Here is an 18,798-nt window from a genome sequence, read left to right as displayed (position 1 = left end):
AAAAGATTAAGTAAACTGCGGAAAAATAAGAAAGAAATTAGTTAAAAGAGACCCTAATCAGCTTAGTGGACTTTTTGCTTTTCTCGGAAAAGATGATTAAATTTCTCTGTCAAAATCAAAGGAATATTGCGTATACGCCGTGTGCGGCTGGACTTTTGGATAAATCCTGTTTTGATGGTCTTCGTTTCGCTCCTTTTCGGCTGTCACTCCTCTAAGCTCCTTTTTCGACTTCTGTTTCTCCTCGCACTCATTTTCCCTAACTCCTTCACTCTATACGCTGCCATTGTTTTTGCAAGCTCACACAAAAACAAAATTTACCGAGCAAGCCAGAAAAAAGGCGAAGGAATTTTTTAATTATAAAATGTGTTTATCCGGAATTAATTGTTTTTGTTTTTCTTTCCATTTTAGCAGCTGTCCTGAAAATGTAATCCAGCAAAAATAAAGTCTTTTTATCTCTGCATTTCTATTTGGTAAATTACTCGCATTTTAGCCAGGACTTTTCGTAGTGCATGAAAAAGAAAAACAGAAGTATTCACAATGGATTCCAAACTCTTTTCAGAAACACTTGTCGGGTTATTCTCCGCAGAATTCTTCTTAATTCTAAACTCTGGTGCTTCAGTCTGATGAATAATTAATAAAAATTTAATGATCGTTGAGCAAAAACGACTTCTCAAAAGAGTGCAATTATCAAAAGCCCAAATCAAAATCGGAGCAGCTACAAATGTATTTCATAGTTACAAGTTCATATATTTATGTATAATATATAGGCACCAAACGAATTTTTCATACAATCCTTGAATTTGACATCAAGTAGTGTAATTGGCCCTGCCATAATCGTACATTTATTTTACAATAAGCTTCAAAAACTCATTTTATAACTAGTTGCAGTTCAACGAGGTCCCACATACAACATGGCTTTCAATTCAGCTCCGCATCGCAAAGCGAAGCCAACCCGCTTGAAGAATCCTTTGGTGATCCCTACGTATCAACAACAGGGAACCGATTGTGGGCTGCCCAAGGAAAAAGTTCCTAAACGGGGTACCAGAAACGGGGCACTATCCAAGGCGCAGGCACCAGAACCAACTTCCAAGGATACCATTCACGATATGACCAGGATAAGTAACCACATTGGTCTGGCCCAGGCCTCCAAAAATCCGATCAGAGCTGCTGGAGGAGGAAATGCTCAAGTGGCTCCGAAGTACCAGAGCACGGGTAATGTGGGCAGCCAGCCATTAAACACTGTTCGGTCTTCAGTCCCTAGAACCAGTCATCCCAAACCGACTCCCAAGGAGATAAGGGATTGTAAGGAAACCAAGGAACTCGTCTTCAAGGAACTCAAGGAGATCCGAGCTCCCAAGGAACCCAAGAGTTTTAGGCATTTTAAAGAGCCCAAAGACCAGAAGGAACCCAAGGAGCCTAAGGAACCGATGGAGTCCAAGGATCAGAAGGCAAGGGGAGCCGATAAATCGCCCAATATTACCCATCGTACTGCCCGCCACAACACCAATCGCACCAAGAACTACTTCGACAAGTATCTGAAGTTCGCCTTTGATCTGAGCACTCCCGAAGGTGTCCAAAAACTGGAGGCTCACTTTTTTCCGGACCAGGACCCCACTGCCTCTGGCAGCTCCAACGTTAACAGGGAGGAGTAAATAAGCCCCGAATACAAATACTATTGTGAGCTTGTACAATACGAATGAATTCGCACACAAATTTGAAGTACTTATTGAGTTAATCCTAAATTTCAGCGATTTATTCATTTGAAATTACTGTGATTGCAAAATGTTAAATTAGTAAATAATAATATAATTCGGTCGATTTCTCAGATTAGTTTAAATATGTATACCACCTTTTAGATTTAAATCGACAATGAACCCTTTAATAGGTTCTTAAAAGTCTTGTACAATTATAGTACATTTATCCCTCAGTTTAATTATTAAATATACACAATTCATGTTTTCCCCTGAGGGAATTCAAGCCCAGTGGAGTAATGAGGGCTTATAACACTTTTGTGAGTGTTTGGCTAAAACGAGGAAAAACGATGTACAAAGGACCATTTAAATAGTGGGTAATGTTGTTCAGGGATAAAATACAATTTATTGTGTGGTCCAAATGCCGCACTCTCTTCATTTATTTTTTCCCTATGCAAATGTATTACTCTTTGTTCAACACAAACTAACGCACACATCCATGTGCGCACCCACACTCCGCATCTACACTCCGCACACTTACCAACACACATAAAACACTCATTCAGCAGAGCAACAAAAGCTGCGCACTGGGCATTGTAAATCATAATCAAAACAATAGAACAAATGAAGCTAATGTGCCGCATGCAAAACAACAATCGGATGAATGAGTGGCAGGGAGGACGGGCGGGGGTGGGTAGGATATGTGATCCTGGTCGTGACAAAGCATTAAAGCTGGCGAATTTAATTTCAGAGTATCAATTCATCAGGGGGAATAGAATTCCTATTTCCACTTGCCATCTTTAAAATTCTATAATTAAATAACTCACATTTAGCGTTCGTCGTACTATATATGTTGTGTAGTAACGCGGTGAGCGTTCATAGTGTATTCAACTAGGAGCTTTTATAGCTCGCTTTTCAGGGCGCGAAAAAATGGTTGTCAATGACGACTGACCGATGCATTGTGATTTATTGCCTGTGCGCGTGCTTATTTTATTCAATTAATTTGTCCCGTTCAAGAAGAATAATAATAAAACAGTTTACGACAAAGGCGCGCAATTAGTGCGAATTGATTTATGCCACTGCCAGCGCATTGATATCACCGAAATGGATGTATAGCCAAACGTGTTAATGAAACGCAAACAGCGCCCTGATGAAACTCGGCCTAATTTCGCCATTTTCCAGCATTTCCTCCTGCAACGCTGTGTGTAGCTGGTTGACATCGGGTCAGATCTGTTTTTCCAAGCATTTGGTCCCCTTCAACCAGCTGTAGCCAGTGGTTGATGACAACGAAGTACGAGTAAAGTGTGATGGACTGCAAGCGTAAATGACTATTTTTGCAAACAAAAATGTGAACTGTATCTATCCGAAAAAATTGACAAAACCTAAGATAAGTACTTCTTTTAACACTAATATGTAAGTAAGGCCTGCAAATGTATGCGATGTGGTAGGTCTACTCTAAAACTCTTTCTTCACTGCATTTTTAGATTGTTGATTTGCTATTTGCCGGAATTTCTATGCGGGCATTCCAACGAAAAACTATGCAAATAATGCTGTCCAGCAGAATGGCGATGCAGGACGAGGGATAATTGTTGAATTATGTTTGTTTAGGTCTACGTTCCATATTTTGGTTCACGTTCTTAATAAACAAATAATCCTTTGAGCCTTTGAATCCTCTCTAAACCTTTTGACAAACGAGTGGACAAAAAGTGTCTTCGAGACTCCTACTTATGCTTAATAAGTACATGATAAAACTTAAGTCACTTAGTGGATTCAAGTATTTTTTGGAGAAAATGCATTTGCAACTTCCTCCGAGGTGAAAAGCAGATGGTTTTGCTGCGTAGACGATTTGCTAAATGCATTTCGGGGATCCAAATAACTCATTTTCATGTCGAGTGCATTAGGGCTAACAGCATTAAGTATTTACCGATTAAATATATCCGCACACGCACAGAAACTCGCTGATGGTCATTGTATGCGTTTATGCTTTGTATGCAAACATTTGATAAAACTCTAGCTATGTTTGCAGGAGCTGAAGAAAATTAAACAATTTGGAATATTCACTTCATCACTGATATCCATCCATCGCTTTGAAACTGAGAGTTTCTATAAGCGCGAGTTATCAAACAAAGTGAATTTAATTAATTTTATAGCCATGTGAAGCCATGGCTCGAGAAAGGCCACTCAATTAGTTAACAAGCTGCGTTGGCATTTGCACTCCAATCAACTGGACTGCTATCTATTCAGAAATGTGGCAAATCAAGTGATATGTAAATATTCCGTATTCTGAAACAAAGTACATTTGATAAAACTTGAATTAGCATAGCTTTTTAGCTAAAACTGGATGAAAACCACAGTAGCAACGATTTTTTACAGTCAGTAGGACATGAAAGTAGAATAAAAAGACAATACATTATTGGTTTTTTCTTCATATATGTAGGCTGCAATAAATACAATTGATAACAATTAGAAACTATTTGTTTACAATGAAATAGCACTACTGCTTTCCTTTCCAAGTGACTAAATAAATATTTTAGAAAACTAATACTAGTTGTTTTTCTTTTTAAGAAACCGCTCCGCTGGGTAAACTTTGGGCGAGCACGTCCATAAATTATTCGATTATGCGCAGCCTGAATCGAAGCGAATCGGAACGAATCGAATCGAATTGAGCTGAACTCAACTCAACCGAATTGAAAGTTCAAATTGCATTGAATTTCAAATTGGTCAGCGCTTAATGAAGGCCCAGCGAAATGGAGCAGAAGTGACGAATACAATAAAAAGCCAAACTCTCCCGCTTTTTTCGGGTAATAGAAATTCAATTTAATGTGGATTTACATGCAGTTTCCGAGGTCGAAGTAGTTTTTCTCTTTTCAATGAGAGCGTTTGACAAATCACCGCGTGGACCGGAGGAAGTAGGTGGCTGTTGGGATTGGATGGATTGGATGGATTGGCAGGATTGTGGGGAGGTGGGTGGACTGGAGGTGCCTGTGGCCGTGTCATGAAATGAAATCGACATGAAACCAACGTGACCACCGTCATTAATTATCGCCGCAACGCCGTGCTCCGCTAATTACGACATGACCGGCACCCGGAATTCCAGCCTCATTCCTCGCCTCGCCCGGGATTCGACCCTGGAACTCCCGGGGATTTGGGAGAGGAGTTCGGAATCCGAAATCGTTGGCAACATGTTGGCGCACACTTTGCATTTTGGCCACGAATAAAAAGTGTGTGCGGCCGCAAATTTATAGAATGGCCATGGTGTGCAATTCTTGAAAAAATGAACTTAAATAATGGGGTATTTGCAAGGGAATACAACCACAATTTAAGATGATTATGCATACGTTCAGTGCAAATTGTACAAATGAGGCCCATATGGGGTTTCCCCTACTTCATATTACAAAGTCTATATATAATAGTACTCTTATATTAAAATAAATGTCCTGTTCTAGCTTACACCACTGATTTTGACTTTGTCAATTTAAAATACTATTGTAAACTATTGTAAACTATATTTATTATCTCCCCGACAAGCACACACAACAAATCCATCTCGAATCCACCCATCTTTGTTAGGAACAGGACCAAGCATTCTCTGTATTCTCTACCAATTCATTTGTCATTGCGAACCATTCGCCAAAGGAAATGCTTTGCGAGCAGGCGACCAAGTGAATGTTGACGAAATGCCGAGGAATCCAACGCAGCGCCAAGGATAATGGAAGGACCTCGACGAACGAGATGACCGCACCATTCATTTTGTCATTTTGCAAACAAGTCGCTGTAGAAGATAAGTCGCGCCAAGTACGAACTTAAGCCACTGAAGCGCAGGATACACACTACAGCAACAGGACGAGGATGTCAAGGAGCTGCGGCTCAAAGTGGAACAGAGGGAGTATTTCCACCAGTAAGGATTAAAGTGGAAGCTGCAGAAATTACCAGAAAGGAGTCTACTAAAGCCCGGGGCCAATGTTCCTCCAAAAATGAAATTTCCATATTCCATGTATCACTTTATCAAAAAATATAAAGAGATTTCGATCGAAGTCATATAGCACATTCTTCGGATACTAAGAAAATGTATCGAAAGGTGCCACATCCACTTCGATACTTCAAAAGTCCTGGCGAGCGCAGGGATGGCTCGAAGGACAAAGGTCGGTGGCGAGTTGTATTGCTACCAAATTTCTGGGAAGACGGATGGTTGGTGGTGCGCGACAGAGTAAACGGGGAAGTGGTTCCAGTGGTGGATTACATTCGGGGTGCGGAGGGTTGTGCGGTTATGTCAATATGACGACAATAGGATTTGCCACGATAAGCTGCTCCGTGGTCCTTGTTTTCCACGAACCAGTGGGCAAAGGGGATTTTCCAGATTCTCTGACGTCTGAAGAGTTCGCTGATAAATGAAATTCGCCAAATAAATGCATTGAAGTGGGCTTTACGCACCCCACTTCTCCCTTGCCCTCCTGCTTATTTTCCCCTTTACCGACTGTCGACGTCAGCGGTCCATAAATATTTAAACTCATTTTGCCGAGGGTTATTTTATGCCCACTTGTCAAAGCAAAGTGGAACACAATCCTCCGAATCTAAACGAGAGTGTGTTTTTGCAAACAGTTTAATGTTAAAAAGGTAAATAAGTGATTAGCACGGATCTTTCCTATCATTATAAGTTTCATTACGATTAACCGAATAACTCACCTTAAAGGAAACGCATTCTCATTAACAAATGTTGTTTGTATCAATTATAATACTTATGCAGTTTCTGACACGAAAAGTGTTCAACATTATTAAAAATCCATTTCATTTGCTAGAAAAACGGAAATATAGTCATCCTGATATTTTCAATTTGGAAATGTTTTAAATTATTTTAAGAAAGTTGTCACATAACTGCGAATTAAATTCCAGTTGCTTTTAGGATTACCCAAGAGATAATTATGTACGACTGCTGTGGTATCGTAATATATAATTAATATATTTATATATTAATATATATATTATTTATATATTAATTATAATATTAATATATTAATATATATATTACTCATTTATATTTGTTTTAAGTTCATAATCTGCAACATATTTACACGTTTTTGTAACAGCCAACTGTTTGCATGCAATTAACTAATTTAATCGACCCGATTTCGTGTTAAATCGATACTGATTTGTAGTTATGGATCACACCTGTCTGGATGGTCATTCAAATTGATTCACACGACGGAAGCTCTCAGCCATACAATTATCGTTGTTTTGTCACTCGCACCATTCGCATTAATTGAAGTGCCACATAATATATTTCCCATTTAATGGCGAGTATTTTAAATAATTTTAAATGAACCGAGCGCGGTCGTCCCGGAGAGCCATTAAAGATATAATAAGTGGATGTTATTTATGGCAGCAGTTTTTTAAACCACAAAAAAACGTAAAAATAATAAAGCGCTTTTTCGCATTTAAGGAATTTGAGTTGATTGTGGGCGGATCCCGGTTTTCCCCTTTTTCCCGTTGCAAATCCTGGGCAAATAACTCATGTAAAGGACTTTGAAGGCTAAAATCTCAGCAGGTGGATGGTGGGTGCGGATTTGGGGGCCCTCCTAATATGGCCATATATCTTCTGCTGACATAACTTTTTATGCCCAAAAAGGACTAAAAGCACTGCGTCTGAGATGAGTGCCAGCCCCTGACGCCGACGTCGTCCTTGCGGGGGATGGCCTGCGAGGGGGGCGCCGGAAATACGCTTCACGTTTTACTGAATTTGAAAATTTGAAAATTATTCATGAGCATGTGGAAATTAAATTCAGGTCCGCACAAAGAGATTTATTTGCCCACCTATTGGCCTCTCTGTCGCACCGCTCTGTCCGTCTCGCTCGCTCTATGCAGTGAAATGAAATGAAAAGGCCAAGAGGCTATTTATTTGCCGGGAGCGACTTCTCGTCCACCTCCATCGTCATCCTCGGCTTAAATCCCCTTCCATCTCCATCTACTTTTTGTCGTCGCCCTTTCAGTAGTTTTCCCCATGCCCCTTTAAAAGGGAATCCCGACTACAATAACTGTTTCCCCATTATCATAATCGCGGAAGTGAATTCCATTATATTTTAAAACATATCGAGCTTCTAGTACCGCATTTATCCCCTAGACATTTTATGGAACCCATTTTTTGACTTTGTAGCCCATTTTATGCAACATGTTCCATCTGTAAGTGTATCAGATCCTTTGCCTTCCCCATTTTGCGCACTTTTTGTGAAGTCCGACTTATCGCAAGTTTTCCATTATAAAATTAGGTCAGCTGCAAAAATAACTCAACTCAACTATTTTACCAGTCACTCGTTTTATAAGTATATGTATATACATTCTCTGAGTTGCGGTCGGCGGACAAATATTTAGTCGGCTGGTCGCTCGAAATGGGCGGGTCCGGAAAATGGAAAAAATGCTAATTTGTCTGTTTTACGCTGACATTGGTCCGGATCCGAAAGCAGGGACTTGATTCAGTGCCCCAGGAAGACAACATCCTTCCATGGCCATGGCCATTTCGAGTCCATCCCGTGCCATACCATCTTCATTCGATCCCATCCGACGTTGGATTCGTTTGGTCTGTTGTCATAAAAATTGTTTCCATTACATTATGCTGATTTCGGGCATTTATTCAGGCCGACTGCCGCCTGCCTTCTGAATATCTGCTTTTGTGGCAACTTAATTTCCATTTTTTTTGCTGTTTGTCCCCGTTTCTTTTGCTCCTGGCTTCCATTGCGATTTCCACTAGCGTGTGTTTGGGCAAAAAGCAATTTCTATTTCTTCATATCGCACAGAAAAGTTGAATTTGTTGTCCTGCAGATAGCGAGGGCAGCAGAAAAAGACCATTGGTCAAACAATATAACTACTTTTTTAAGCTTTTCATATTTTGCGATTGGGTGGGCAATATGAAGAAAAGTGCTTGCTTATCCTGCTTTTCGATAGTGGAGCTGATTATATGATAGGTAGAGTTTTTTTGGCTGACCAAACAGTTAATTTGATTGGCGTGCCGACGTTTTTGGTCCACTCTAATATTCCCAGTCGCGAGGACTGGCTGTTCTAAATAAATAACAACTACTTATACTTACACAACTACTTATCGATGACTAAGATAACCTTTGGAGGAAAGAAATATTGTATAATATGGGTGGATAAATGGTTTGGAATTAGGAATATTACACGAAATACATTTATGATACGCAAAAATTACTTCATTACACTCCGATTGCCATTAAACCATTACCAAGTTAATGAATATGCATGCAAAGAGATAGCTTTTAATTTGCTCGATGTGCTTATTTTGTTTCAGGAACTTTGAGCCACCTTGCCGAATCCCTCATCTCAATAAAGAGAGAAAAAATAATCAAAGCGTATCGCATCGAACTCATCAAACCGCCAGTCATATAACCAGTGACAACTACAACAGCAACAACAACACCAAAGCCAGCCACCGCAGCAACAACACAGACAACTAACAAACCGAACAACGTGCGACATGCAACACAATCCACCAGAAACAACAACCAGAACACCAAGAACCTTTAGGACAGCGAAAAAAAACGGCTGGCTGCAAAAAAACTGTCACTTTACGCTGATTGCATCAATTGAAGCTCCACTGTGGCGCACGTCCATTCATCATCCGGTTGCTTCATCAACATGATGATGACATGACAGCGGCGGTTGAGGCGACCCCCGATTTTTGTGCCCCTGCACCACCCTTGGAACCACCCATGGAACCACCCACAGAACACCCCAAGGAACGCCCAGTGGAACCACCTGGCGAAAATCCACTCCCCGATCTACGCGTGGCCAAACTAGACGAAGGTTTCCAACTAAAAAAGAAAGGAAATGAAGAAACAACAGAAAAACGAAGTGTTTTAAGTTGTAATTGAGTTAAATACCCTTCAATAAATAAACAAATAATTATTTAAAGTTTAGACAGGATTAGTTTATTTTGAATTATATGGGTTTGTTTTACGTTTCCATTTATTGGTAAATTTACGATCAAGCCAAAACGCCAAAACCAGATAAAATGTGATACAACCTTTTTCGAGGGTAGGAAAAGAAAACGGAGAAACAGAAATGGGTAAAAAGTGAAAAGTTTGCAACTTCATTTCGTGTTTCGAGGGATAGGGATGGGTCCTTCGGAGGGGTTCGGCACACAAAGAAAATAACGTATTCTTGCACAAACAGAGGACTAAACGAATTTTGAAAATAGAATTACAACTTTTTCGCCCAGGACTAAAAGGAAGAAGATGAGGAAGGCACTGCGAACAGGATGTCTAGAGCAAATTTGTCCGTTCGCTTGTTTCCCGAAAAGGAATTGGCGCTTGTGTTCCTCAAATTAGTGCAACGAAATGAATGGCGGTGCCAGCAATAACAAAGCAGCCTTGGCAAAAGGATAAGCGAACTGAGAGATAAGATACTCTTGGGGAAACGACCTCTGGTACTATTATAGCTATTCCGAGCTTTATTGGCTAGTCTAAGAATATTACATTTTTTCACGTCAGTAAGTCATGAGTATGTAGGTATTGTAGAGGATTATCTTTAGGCGTAAAACTGGTTTTGCCTCAGAAAAGTTTACGTTAAACGGCGAAAAATCCGCAGTATTTGCATATACTCATCTTCTTTAAAGGCTCTAATGTTATATATAATTTTGTATCCGAAGTGTGAGCCAAGTGACCCTGACCATGTCAGGTATTGTTGCAGAGAGTGGAGGGCTGAGATTTTGGAGCCTCACATGACCAGGATTTTTTGGCCTGGCTAATTCCTTTATTACGATTCGTTAGAGCCAACTTCGATGCAGGGGACTGGGGCCTCAGCGGCAACGACGGCAATTGGCCAAAAGTAATGAGGAAAAGGAAAATGCGTCCTTCAGCAGGGGTCACTTAGCCCCATCCTAGCACCTTTTCCAGCCCCTCTTGCCGAACGCCTCCCCTGGTTTCCCTGTGATGGCTCTGTGAGTGGAGTCGAAAAGTTGAGCAGCTTAATTGCTTTCATTTGGCTTTGCACTCGATGCATCAATATACGTTGATTTTTAATACAGCCAGGAGGATTGAGCAGAATTTGGAGCGGAGTCCTGCTCTGCCAGCTACGAAGAAATTTTCCAGTGCACTTCACTTGGCAAACAATGATGCAAGAAATTGATTTTCAACAAGCTCAAGCTCAAGTGCCCTCCGCCCTCCGCCCTTCGCCCATCCCCTCACCCTCACCTCCCCGAGTTTTCCACTTTTCCGCTTTCCACCCACCACCCCGTTTTCCACGCCCTTTTCTACTTGAGGGCGGCGACGTCTGCCTCGATGATGAAACGTTGTCTAAGACAATTGCTTTTTGGCCAAAGTGCAAGAAATAGATAAAATTAGTGAGGGGCGTGGCTCACTCGAAAGTGCTCCTTGACAATTGAGGAATGGAAGAAGGACTTTCTCTCGAGTGGTGGAAATGCAATCCTGGAGCAGCTGCAATCTCGGCCGAGTCTTAAATGGCAAATCCCGATTCTCTCGATTTCCCACATTTGTTTTTTCACTCACACTTAAAACGTTATTAAGCCATGCATTTACTTAATTGGATTTATCAACACTATTTCTTTGGTTTTTTCCTGAATTTTCGTAAAGTTTCAGTGCTTCCCATGCAAGTGCATTTGCATAATGCGCAAATATAAATAGCCTCTCGTATTGTATCTCTCATTTACCTGGTTGCAAGTGCAGCCCGTTCGCAATGTTAATTAAAAATTATTGTAATTTCTTAACGCGTAATTATGCTCGAGCACTCGACCACTGCCCGTTGTTTTATTTATTGAAAGCCCTTTTTCGCGCACGCGGCCACGAAATTTCATTAACACAATGGCCCGCTCATCCACGCTCATAAACAACGCTATATGAGCCTGATGCTGGGAAAAATGAATATGAGATGCCACCAACAGAAACTTAAAAAGGGCGTTAGCTTGAGCAGGGACATCTAATTATTAGTAGTATTATTTTATCATTAGTAGTTATTTTAAATTCATTTCCATTTTCCTTACCGTCATTATTAATATTCCGGCAAGCAAGTTTTAGTTTGGCCATTCTCATATATTAGTAACATTTCTTAATTAACGAAACAACAAGAAACTTGCTGGTATCAACTTTTTAAAATAGTTTCAATACGCACTTAAACAACTCCGTAAGCAAGTTAAGCTCTTTAGTGCGTTTGTTGCACCAACACCCATTTCTTTCCTCCCGCCATTTAAACGTAGGACCTTGTCAAAAATGGCATGAGTTCCAGGTGGTTGGTTGCCTCGGCATTTGAGATACGAAGCCACCATCGAAAGTTTAGAATTCCAAAACAAAAAGCCTGCCAGCCAACACAGGCACGCCCACACAGAGTAGTGTCTGAGACGCACACACATGCATTGTGCACACACTATCACACACTCTCACACGCTCGTAAACACCACTCGGAGGAATTGTCATTATACAATGCAGCCGTGAATAATAGGCTGACCCAGATGAGGTGCATTAACCAAATGAACCGCATCGCAGCCCATAACAATATCGCATGCACCCACCGAAACACCCACAACGCCTCACAAACACACGGGTATTTGATTCAGCCCATGTGGCGTATGCGTAATATGAGAGTGTGAGAGCTTTAACATTTCGAAAGTACGTGGGCGGAGAAAAAGGGAGACCACAACGCAGAAGCCCCGATGCAGAGCGGCATAATTGAATTCTAGAACTGGCGAAATAATCAACGAAACACACAAATAGTAGAATTTATTTAATAAGGCCTAAAAGTGGACTAATAAGCATTAATCTTAAATGCGTTCAATACTCAATAGAAAAAGGAAAAACTCAAAAACTGAATTATAGATTTCCCTTATCAAAAAAAGGGCGAGGCATATTGTATTCATTTCGAGGCATGATTGCCTGTCGTCTCTGAATAAGTAAGCTGTTTAAACTTACACGTGCATTTAATAAAGCTGAAAGACACTTACGATAACTACACTGAATAAAACTAACAATAATAATTATTTCGTAAACATTGTCCCAATAAACAGGAATATCGTTTAGTTAGGCCTAAAGCAAAAACACCATAGTATAGTTACTATAAGCAAAAATGCGCTAACCAGCCGAAAGCCACCGCAGCTATGGCTGATACCCATCCTGTAGCTTTGTTTACAAATTAAGCATACAGTGTACAAATAATAAACAAAAATGCGCTTATTGTAAAGACACACAGTACCCCACTACGTTCTGAGACTCAATGGCATCTACAATTGCGGCCAACGGCATATTAGTTCCTACTTTTTCAATTCCCATTTCCCCACATTTTTCCCTGTGCAGTTCGGGAAGAGGCAGACTAGTTCACTATCTCCCAATAAAACGAAACCAATTAGTGCTCGCTACCCTTCCCCTAATTGGAAAATGAATATGCTGGTGAAGACAGAATATTGAGGGTCCTGCATCGTTCCGTTGGCACAAATCGCATTGCATTCAATTGTCGATCAGCTTTGCTGATTGAATGCAAGCTGCATCTGCAGCTCAAAATCAAACTCAGGCTGCATCGGAGTTTCTTTCAGGCTGACGAAAATTGCTCGTTTGCACATGAGCTCAGCTGAAAATTGCAACGCGAAACACGTAGAAAGGCGGTGGTGGCCAAGGAGAGAGAGGCAGGGAGGGATTCGAGCCAAATGATTGGCCACGTCAGAAGAACTTATCGTGCATTTCCCCAACGTCCGTTGATGGTTCAGTTCAGTTCTTCCCTATCGGTAGAACGATGGAATTTCAATTACTCCCTGAGGATGGATCCCACAAGCCAAAATTGAGAACTTGCTATATTTCATCATCGTTTTCGTGGGCTATTGAGTGAGAACCCAAATGACTGCCAATTTTAAAAGATAAAAAGACGAAAAAGTACTGCAAAAGTACTGGAAAAACTGCAACGGGAAGCAGTCAAAAAATAATTCAATTATTCAGCACCGAAAATAAATTCGTACAAACATAGAACGAACTTTAAACATAAATAAATAGAAAAAAGATCCATAAACACCGAATGAAAAAGGAACAACAGTAAGGGAAAACTAATGGCAGCGACAATGCGCCGCAATTACGAAAATAGTTGAAAACTGTGCGAGCGACAACGGAAAAAACAGGAACATAACCAACCGAGAATACCGGTTAAAGCATAGTAAATATTTTCCGCCGAGCCCGAAAAAAGGAGAACTGTGTGGATGTAGGTATGTGTGTTTTAAAAGCGCTGTGGCATCGTTAATATTTTTCCTGCCAACTGTCAGACAACAAAACCCACAACAACAAAAGCTGCAAGTTGGCCAACACGCATACACGCATACACGCCGCATACGCCAGCGAAGGGGGCCAAACTGCAGCGATGCAGGGGGCGTGGCACTTGGGATTGCCAATGGGAACAGCAATTTTTTGGTTCATGAACATGCGGCAAAAATTAGTAGTGAAGCGCGCCAAACACAAAACACACAACTGACAATGGAAATCGTTCGAGTTTCGCAGGAAATATCGACGCAGCATTAGCGAAAATGGGAATCTGCACAGTCAAGAAAATGGACGGAAATTCGAAGGGTTCTCTTTATTCCCATTCTGTTGATGTAATAAGGGAAAAGACGTTTAATCCAATCAAATTAATGAGTAGTTACGTAAAATAGTTTTATTAATGATGCAGCAGTGATAGGAGTGATATAGTATCAAATATCTCCAAACAACCTTTTTTAAGAATAGTAGTCAAATAAATATAAAGTAGTTCTTGTGTGATATAGTGTAACTGAAGCGACCACAGCAAATATTGAAAAACAGTGAATACGGAAAACTTATCTAGTAAAATGACGCAATAACAGCAGTGATAATATTGTAAGCAGAAACGCTGATAAAATTGGCAAATGTTTTGCATGTTCAACATGCAAAGGACCTGTCCCCTGTTTTTGCTGGTTTTACCATGTTTGAAAGTGTTTTGATGCTGGCCCGAGGTTTCGGGACTGCATTTATACTGCCACGATGCTTCTATGCATTTCTAAGTCTGCGCAAAATAAATTTAAAACAAGTCAAAGAGACTTGGAGTCGTTTTACGTGACAAACGGTTCAAAATCAATGCTAACACTTGTGGAACTTTCATTTCTGGTCCAATATCACAGCCAGCCACAAGGAAATGCTCGACCTGATTATGAATCCAAGTTTTTCGTTTGGCTTATTACGAAATTTTCTGTCGGCCCCGTTTGCTGGGTTCCTCTTTGGCCTTTTGATTTTATTATTTTTCCATTTGCAGCAGATTGGCTTAGGCCCAGCCCAAGAACCCAGGAGAGCTGGTTTTCCCTTAGCAGCAATCCCCGTGAGCAATTTGGAAGCCATTTGTTTATTCCGTTTTTTCACCTTTTCTTGTTCGTGGTGCGCTCAAAAAATGTCACAGAAGCCGATAAAAAAAACTTTGCAGATGGGCTGCCCGTATATATTGCTTATCTATTTATATTATATATAAATCATTTATCATTATATAAATTATAAAATCAATTGGCGAAAAAAACACCAAACTGGTGTAAATGATAGAATTTTATTAACAATGAGAACTGGCAAACTAGTATAAGTACTGATGCAATGCCATGCCAACCAAATTCTATTTTGCACACTATTGCCATAGCTAGAAAGCATTTTGCAACATTCCACATTAAATATGGGTATTATTTATATATTTTTAAGGCAAACAAATATGTTTTGGAATTGGGGAATTGTGTAAATATTTCATAAAAATGTACATTCCAACGAATTCCATTAGCTTGAGGTATATTTTTAATTATTGTAGTTGCAGTGGCCACAAATGGCAAATGCAGAAGGAAATCGCAACAAAAAATTCAGCTGCAACTTTTCAAAGTAAACAACAAACAAAAATAAAACCAAATAAACGCCAAAGCCCCAAAAATAATATGGGGGAACACGCAAATTGTTAAGCTTCTTGTAAGCTGCAATGCAAATGCGGCTTTAATCAATTAAAAAATTTCCACAGGCAGAAAGTTGCCATGTATGGGTATGGGTATGTGTGAGTGTTATGGGAAAAACAAAGCAAATCAAATGCAAAATGGGGAAGCACGGGGCGTATGAGCAACTTTTGCGTTCCCCAACTGGCACGTAGGCAAGGCCTTGCCAAAAATTTCAACTTTCCGCCCCTGTATTGTTGTATTGTTGTCTCTGCGGTCTGTTGGCTTGACTTGACTTTTGGTTTTCCCTGAGCCCTTCTGAATCCTTCGTCCTGTGCTGTTTGTCCTTGCCTAATGTTGCTCATCATCGCATTGTTGTTGCCGCGCTGAGTCTTATTTATGCGACGTTGTTGCTGCTGCTGCCGCTGCTATATGCAAAGATAATAAGATAAATGTTCTCCAAGGACTGGCCGACAGCGTCGTTGCTTATGCGAGCAGGACATTTGCACAAATGTTTTGCGATAATAAATATTACTCAGTGCCCCATCACCGGGACAGAGACCGGTCCTTGGTCCTTCGCTCCTCGATCCTTGGCCGAATGCTAAGGGACTGGCTGCGGTCGCTCTGAACTGGCAACAAAAGAGCTGCGAGCGGGTGAGGAAATGGCGGATATTTCGAAAAATGTTGCACTTACTTCTGTATCATGTCTGCGGTGCGGTTACGAATCCTTTTTATATATTATATAACTTATATTTCATAATTGCCCTTCATTCGGTAAGTAAAATTTAGTTATATAAAAACTATATGTATTTCACATTTGTTTCAATGTGCAATGAAATCTATCAGGGGTATTTAGATTTAATATTCATTTTGTTAGACAGACGCATTCGTTCTATATTTAAATTTAGCTCCTTAACCATTTAAATTTAAACATAAATTTATTTACATGCCAACTTTTGCACAACTATTTTCCTTTTTTCTTCCCACACCTATTTAGCCTAATTTAACTAAACTTTCAACTTATTATTTTGTAGTTTGTAACAATTTTAGTTCTATGAGCTGAGGAGGAGTTCAAATTATCCAGGAGGCGAAGGATTCAAAGGACATGGGGTCTACATGAAACTTATTTTCTAATGAATTTATAAAACCGCTTCGAAACACTTGGGGGCATTGCGTTGAGGCCAGAAAAGCGAAAAATAAATTTGCATAATTTATATGTGCCAAGTTTATAGTCAAACCGCAATCAAAAATATATTCATATGAGCTAGACTTTAAACCAAACTTTGGAGTATATATGTATGCCAAATGCTTGTATGCTTTTTGATTTTATTAAACTTATTTTGTTAAAATTGAAATAACAAGCCAAAATAACAGAGAGAAGAGAAAATATTCTGTCTAACAGCTTTCTATGTTTCCTAACAATACACTTAACTAAGCTATACTTAGAGAATTTATAGATAATATCGACAGTTTAATATATGACTATCCAGTAGTTAGAGTACAAGTGAAGTTGAATAGGCAATTTGAAGTGAAGTTCTGGAATGTCAAAATTATTAGTTTAGACTTGAACTCAAAACTATATAGCATTTCGCTGGAGGTAAACATTCCTTTCAGGGCCTAAGAAGTAGATGAGATTTAGATTTAGTAAACACTTTCTTCTGTGCATAGTAAAAGCTGAATGTTCCCTTTGAGTGATGCGAAAATGTTGATTCAGGCCTGTTCGCCACGCAATACGCAAACAGAAATTGATTAACAAAATGAAAGAGGCTCGTAAAAGAGAACCAACATAAACAGAAGGAAATAAGTGTGTCGGAATGGGCCATAAAGCCAATTGGTCATCCCCCGAACCAGTTGCCAATGGAGTGAAAATATACCCAAAAGACAGGCGGCTTGATGAAAAATGTATGCCTCACGTGATGGTCGCCAACCGTAGACACAAACAGAAACACAGGGACACAGACGCGCCAACTGCGAAAAGGGAAATGGAAAACCGTAATCATTTAAATGAAATTCGGACGAAAAGTCCCGGCGAGGAACCTCTGATTATCTCAGCAACTGAGGCGCTGAGGAAGTGGCTGTGGCCGTGTCAATGGCAGTGCCAGTGCCAGTGGCACCGTCGGCTTAACTCGGACAATGAAGGCAAGCGAGTGAAAAATTACTATTGTCACAACAGCAAATCGGGTTTTCATTGCTGCTGCTCATCGCGAGAATTTTCACGGCGCATTGAAGTTGATATGGAAATAATTGCATGGAAATTCTCGCCAACCCAGAGATGTATATCTCACGTTTTCCATCTCTCTACTGCTCTACCGCTGTCACTGGGAAAATCATTAATCTTTGGCGCGATCTTGGCCCATTACGTATACGACGCATTGGCCGCCGTCAAGTTTAATGAGTTAATTTTGAATTCCATTGCCGCGGCGGTTGCTCTCTTCAGAGAAAAATGCAAATTTTACACCGTCTGGCATCTTGCATTCCATCTCCTTCTTCTTTCCAATCCACCCAATCCTCCCAAGCCACCCAAAACAACCCAATTCCCCTTTCATTAGCCATTAGAGCTCCATTATGCGTTGCATGTTTAATTATGGATCCTTTGGTGGCAGGAATGGGGAAAGAAAGGAAAATAACCAGCAAAAGTTGAAAATTCCATTAGATAACAGCTTTGATGACTTTCAAGTGGCTCACAGGCATTTATGGTCTGGTTTGCCTTCGATTAGCTCATCGAGTATTGATTGCTGGATATTGATGGTGATTGCGTCCATCTAGTGGATTTGGCCATTAACGATGCCATTGTAAGCGAGTTATGAAAGAGCTTGGTTCCGTCAGGTTTTCATTTCCTTGTAATACTCATTCATTGAAATATCTCAAGTAGGGAAGCCAAAAGGCGATTATAAATAGTTATTATTTTACCATTCCGAACTAGGATACTAAGGATGTTTCCGCACTCGAATTGAACCATTTTAATAACCCAGAATTAATACTTTTTAATGGAAATAAATATTTTTGCTTCTATGTCTGGCATACCCTTTACTTAAAAAGTATGTAACTTGTGAAAGGAAGGGTTATGACCCTATAAAGTAGCCGAGTAGTCCGTATAACGCTTGAAAGTTGAAACTAAGCAATGAGATCCCAGAGATATAGACGCAGCACAAGTTTGTTTCCAAATAATGCCACGCCCACAAACCGCCCCCATTGATGAAATCTATT

General features: G+C 40.2%; 1 protein-coding gene across 1 annotated transcript; it reads left to right on the top strand.

The window, feature by feature from the left end:
* Positions 1 to 798: 798 nt before the first annotated feature.
* LOC122614192 (protein spalten) lies at positions 799 to 1,830 on the top strand. Its single transcript, XM_043788713.1, has one exon. The coding sequence runs from the start codon at positions 912 to 914 to the stop codon at positions 1,650 to 1,652; it is 741 nt and encodes a 246-aa protein (XP_043644648.1). The 5' UTR covers positions 799 to 911; the 3' UTR covers positions 1,653 to 1,830.
* The last annotated feature ends 16,968 nt before the right edge of the window (positions 1,831 to 18,798 follow it).

Source organism: Drosophila teissieri, chromosome 2R, assembly GCF_016746235.2.
Source record: "Drosophila teissieri strain GT53w chromosome 2R, Prin_Dtei_1.1, whole genome shotgun sequence".
In the NCBI taxonomy this organism is placed as follows: domain Eukaryota; kingdom Metazoa; phylum Arthropoda; class Insecta; order Diptera; family Drosophilidae; genus Drosophila; species Drosophila teissieri.
The sequence above is the reverse complement of the archived record's forward strand: the minus strand, read 5'-3'. Positions and strand labels throughout refer to the sequence as shown.

What these genes read in the sequence shown, in the direction of transcription:
- LOC122614192 (XM_043788713.1), top strand. Translation starts at nt 912, where the DNA reads ATGGCTTTCAATTCAGCTCCGCATCGCAAAGCGAAGCCAACCCGCTTG.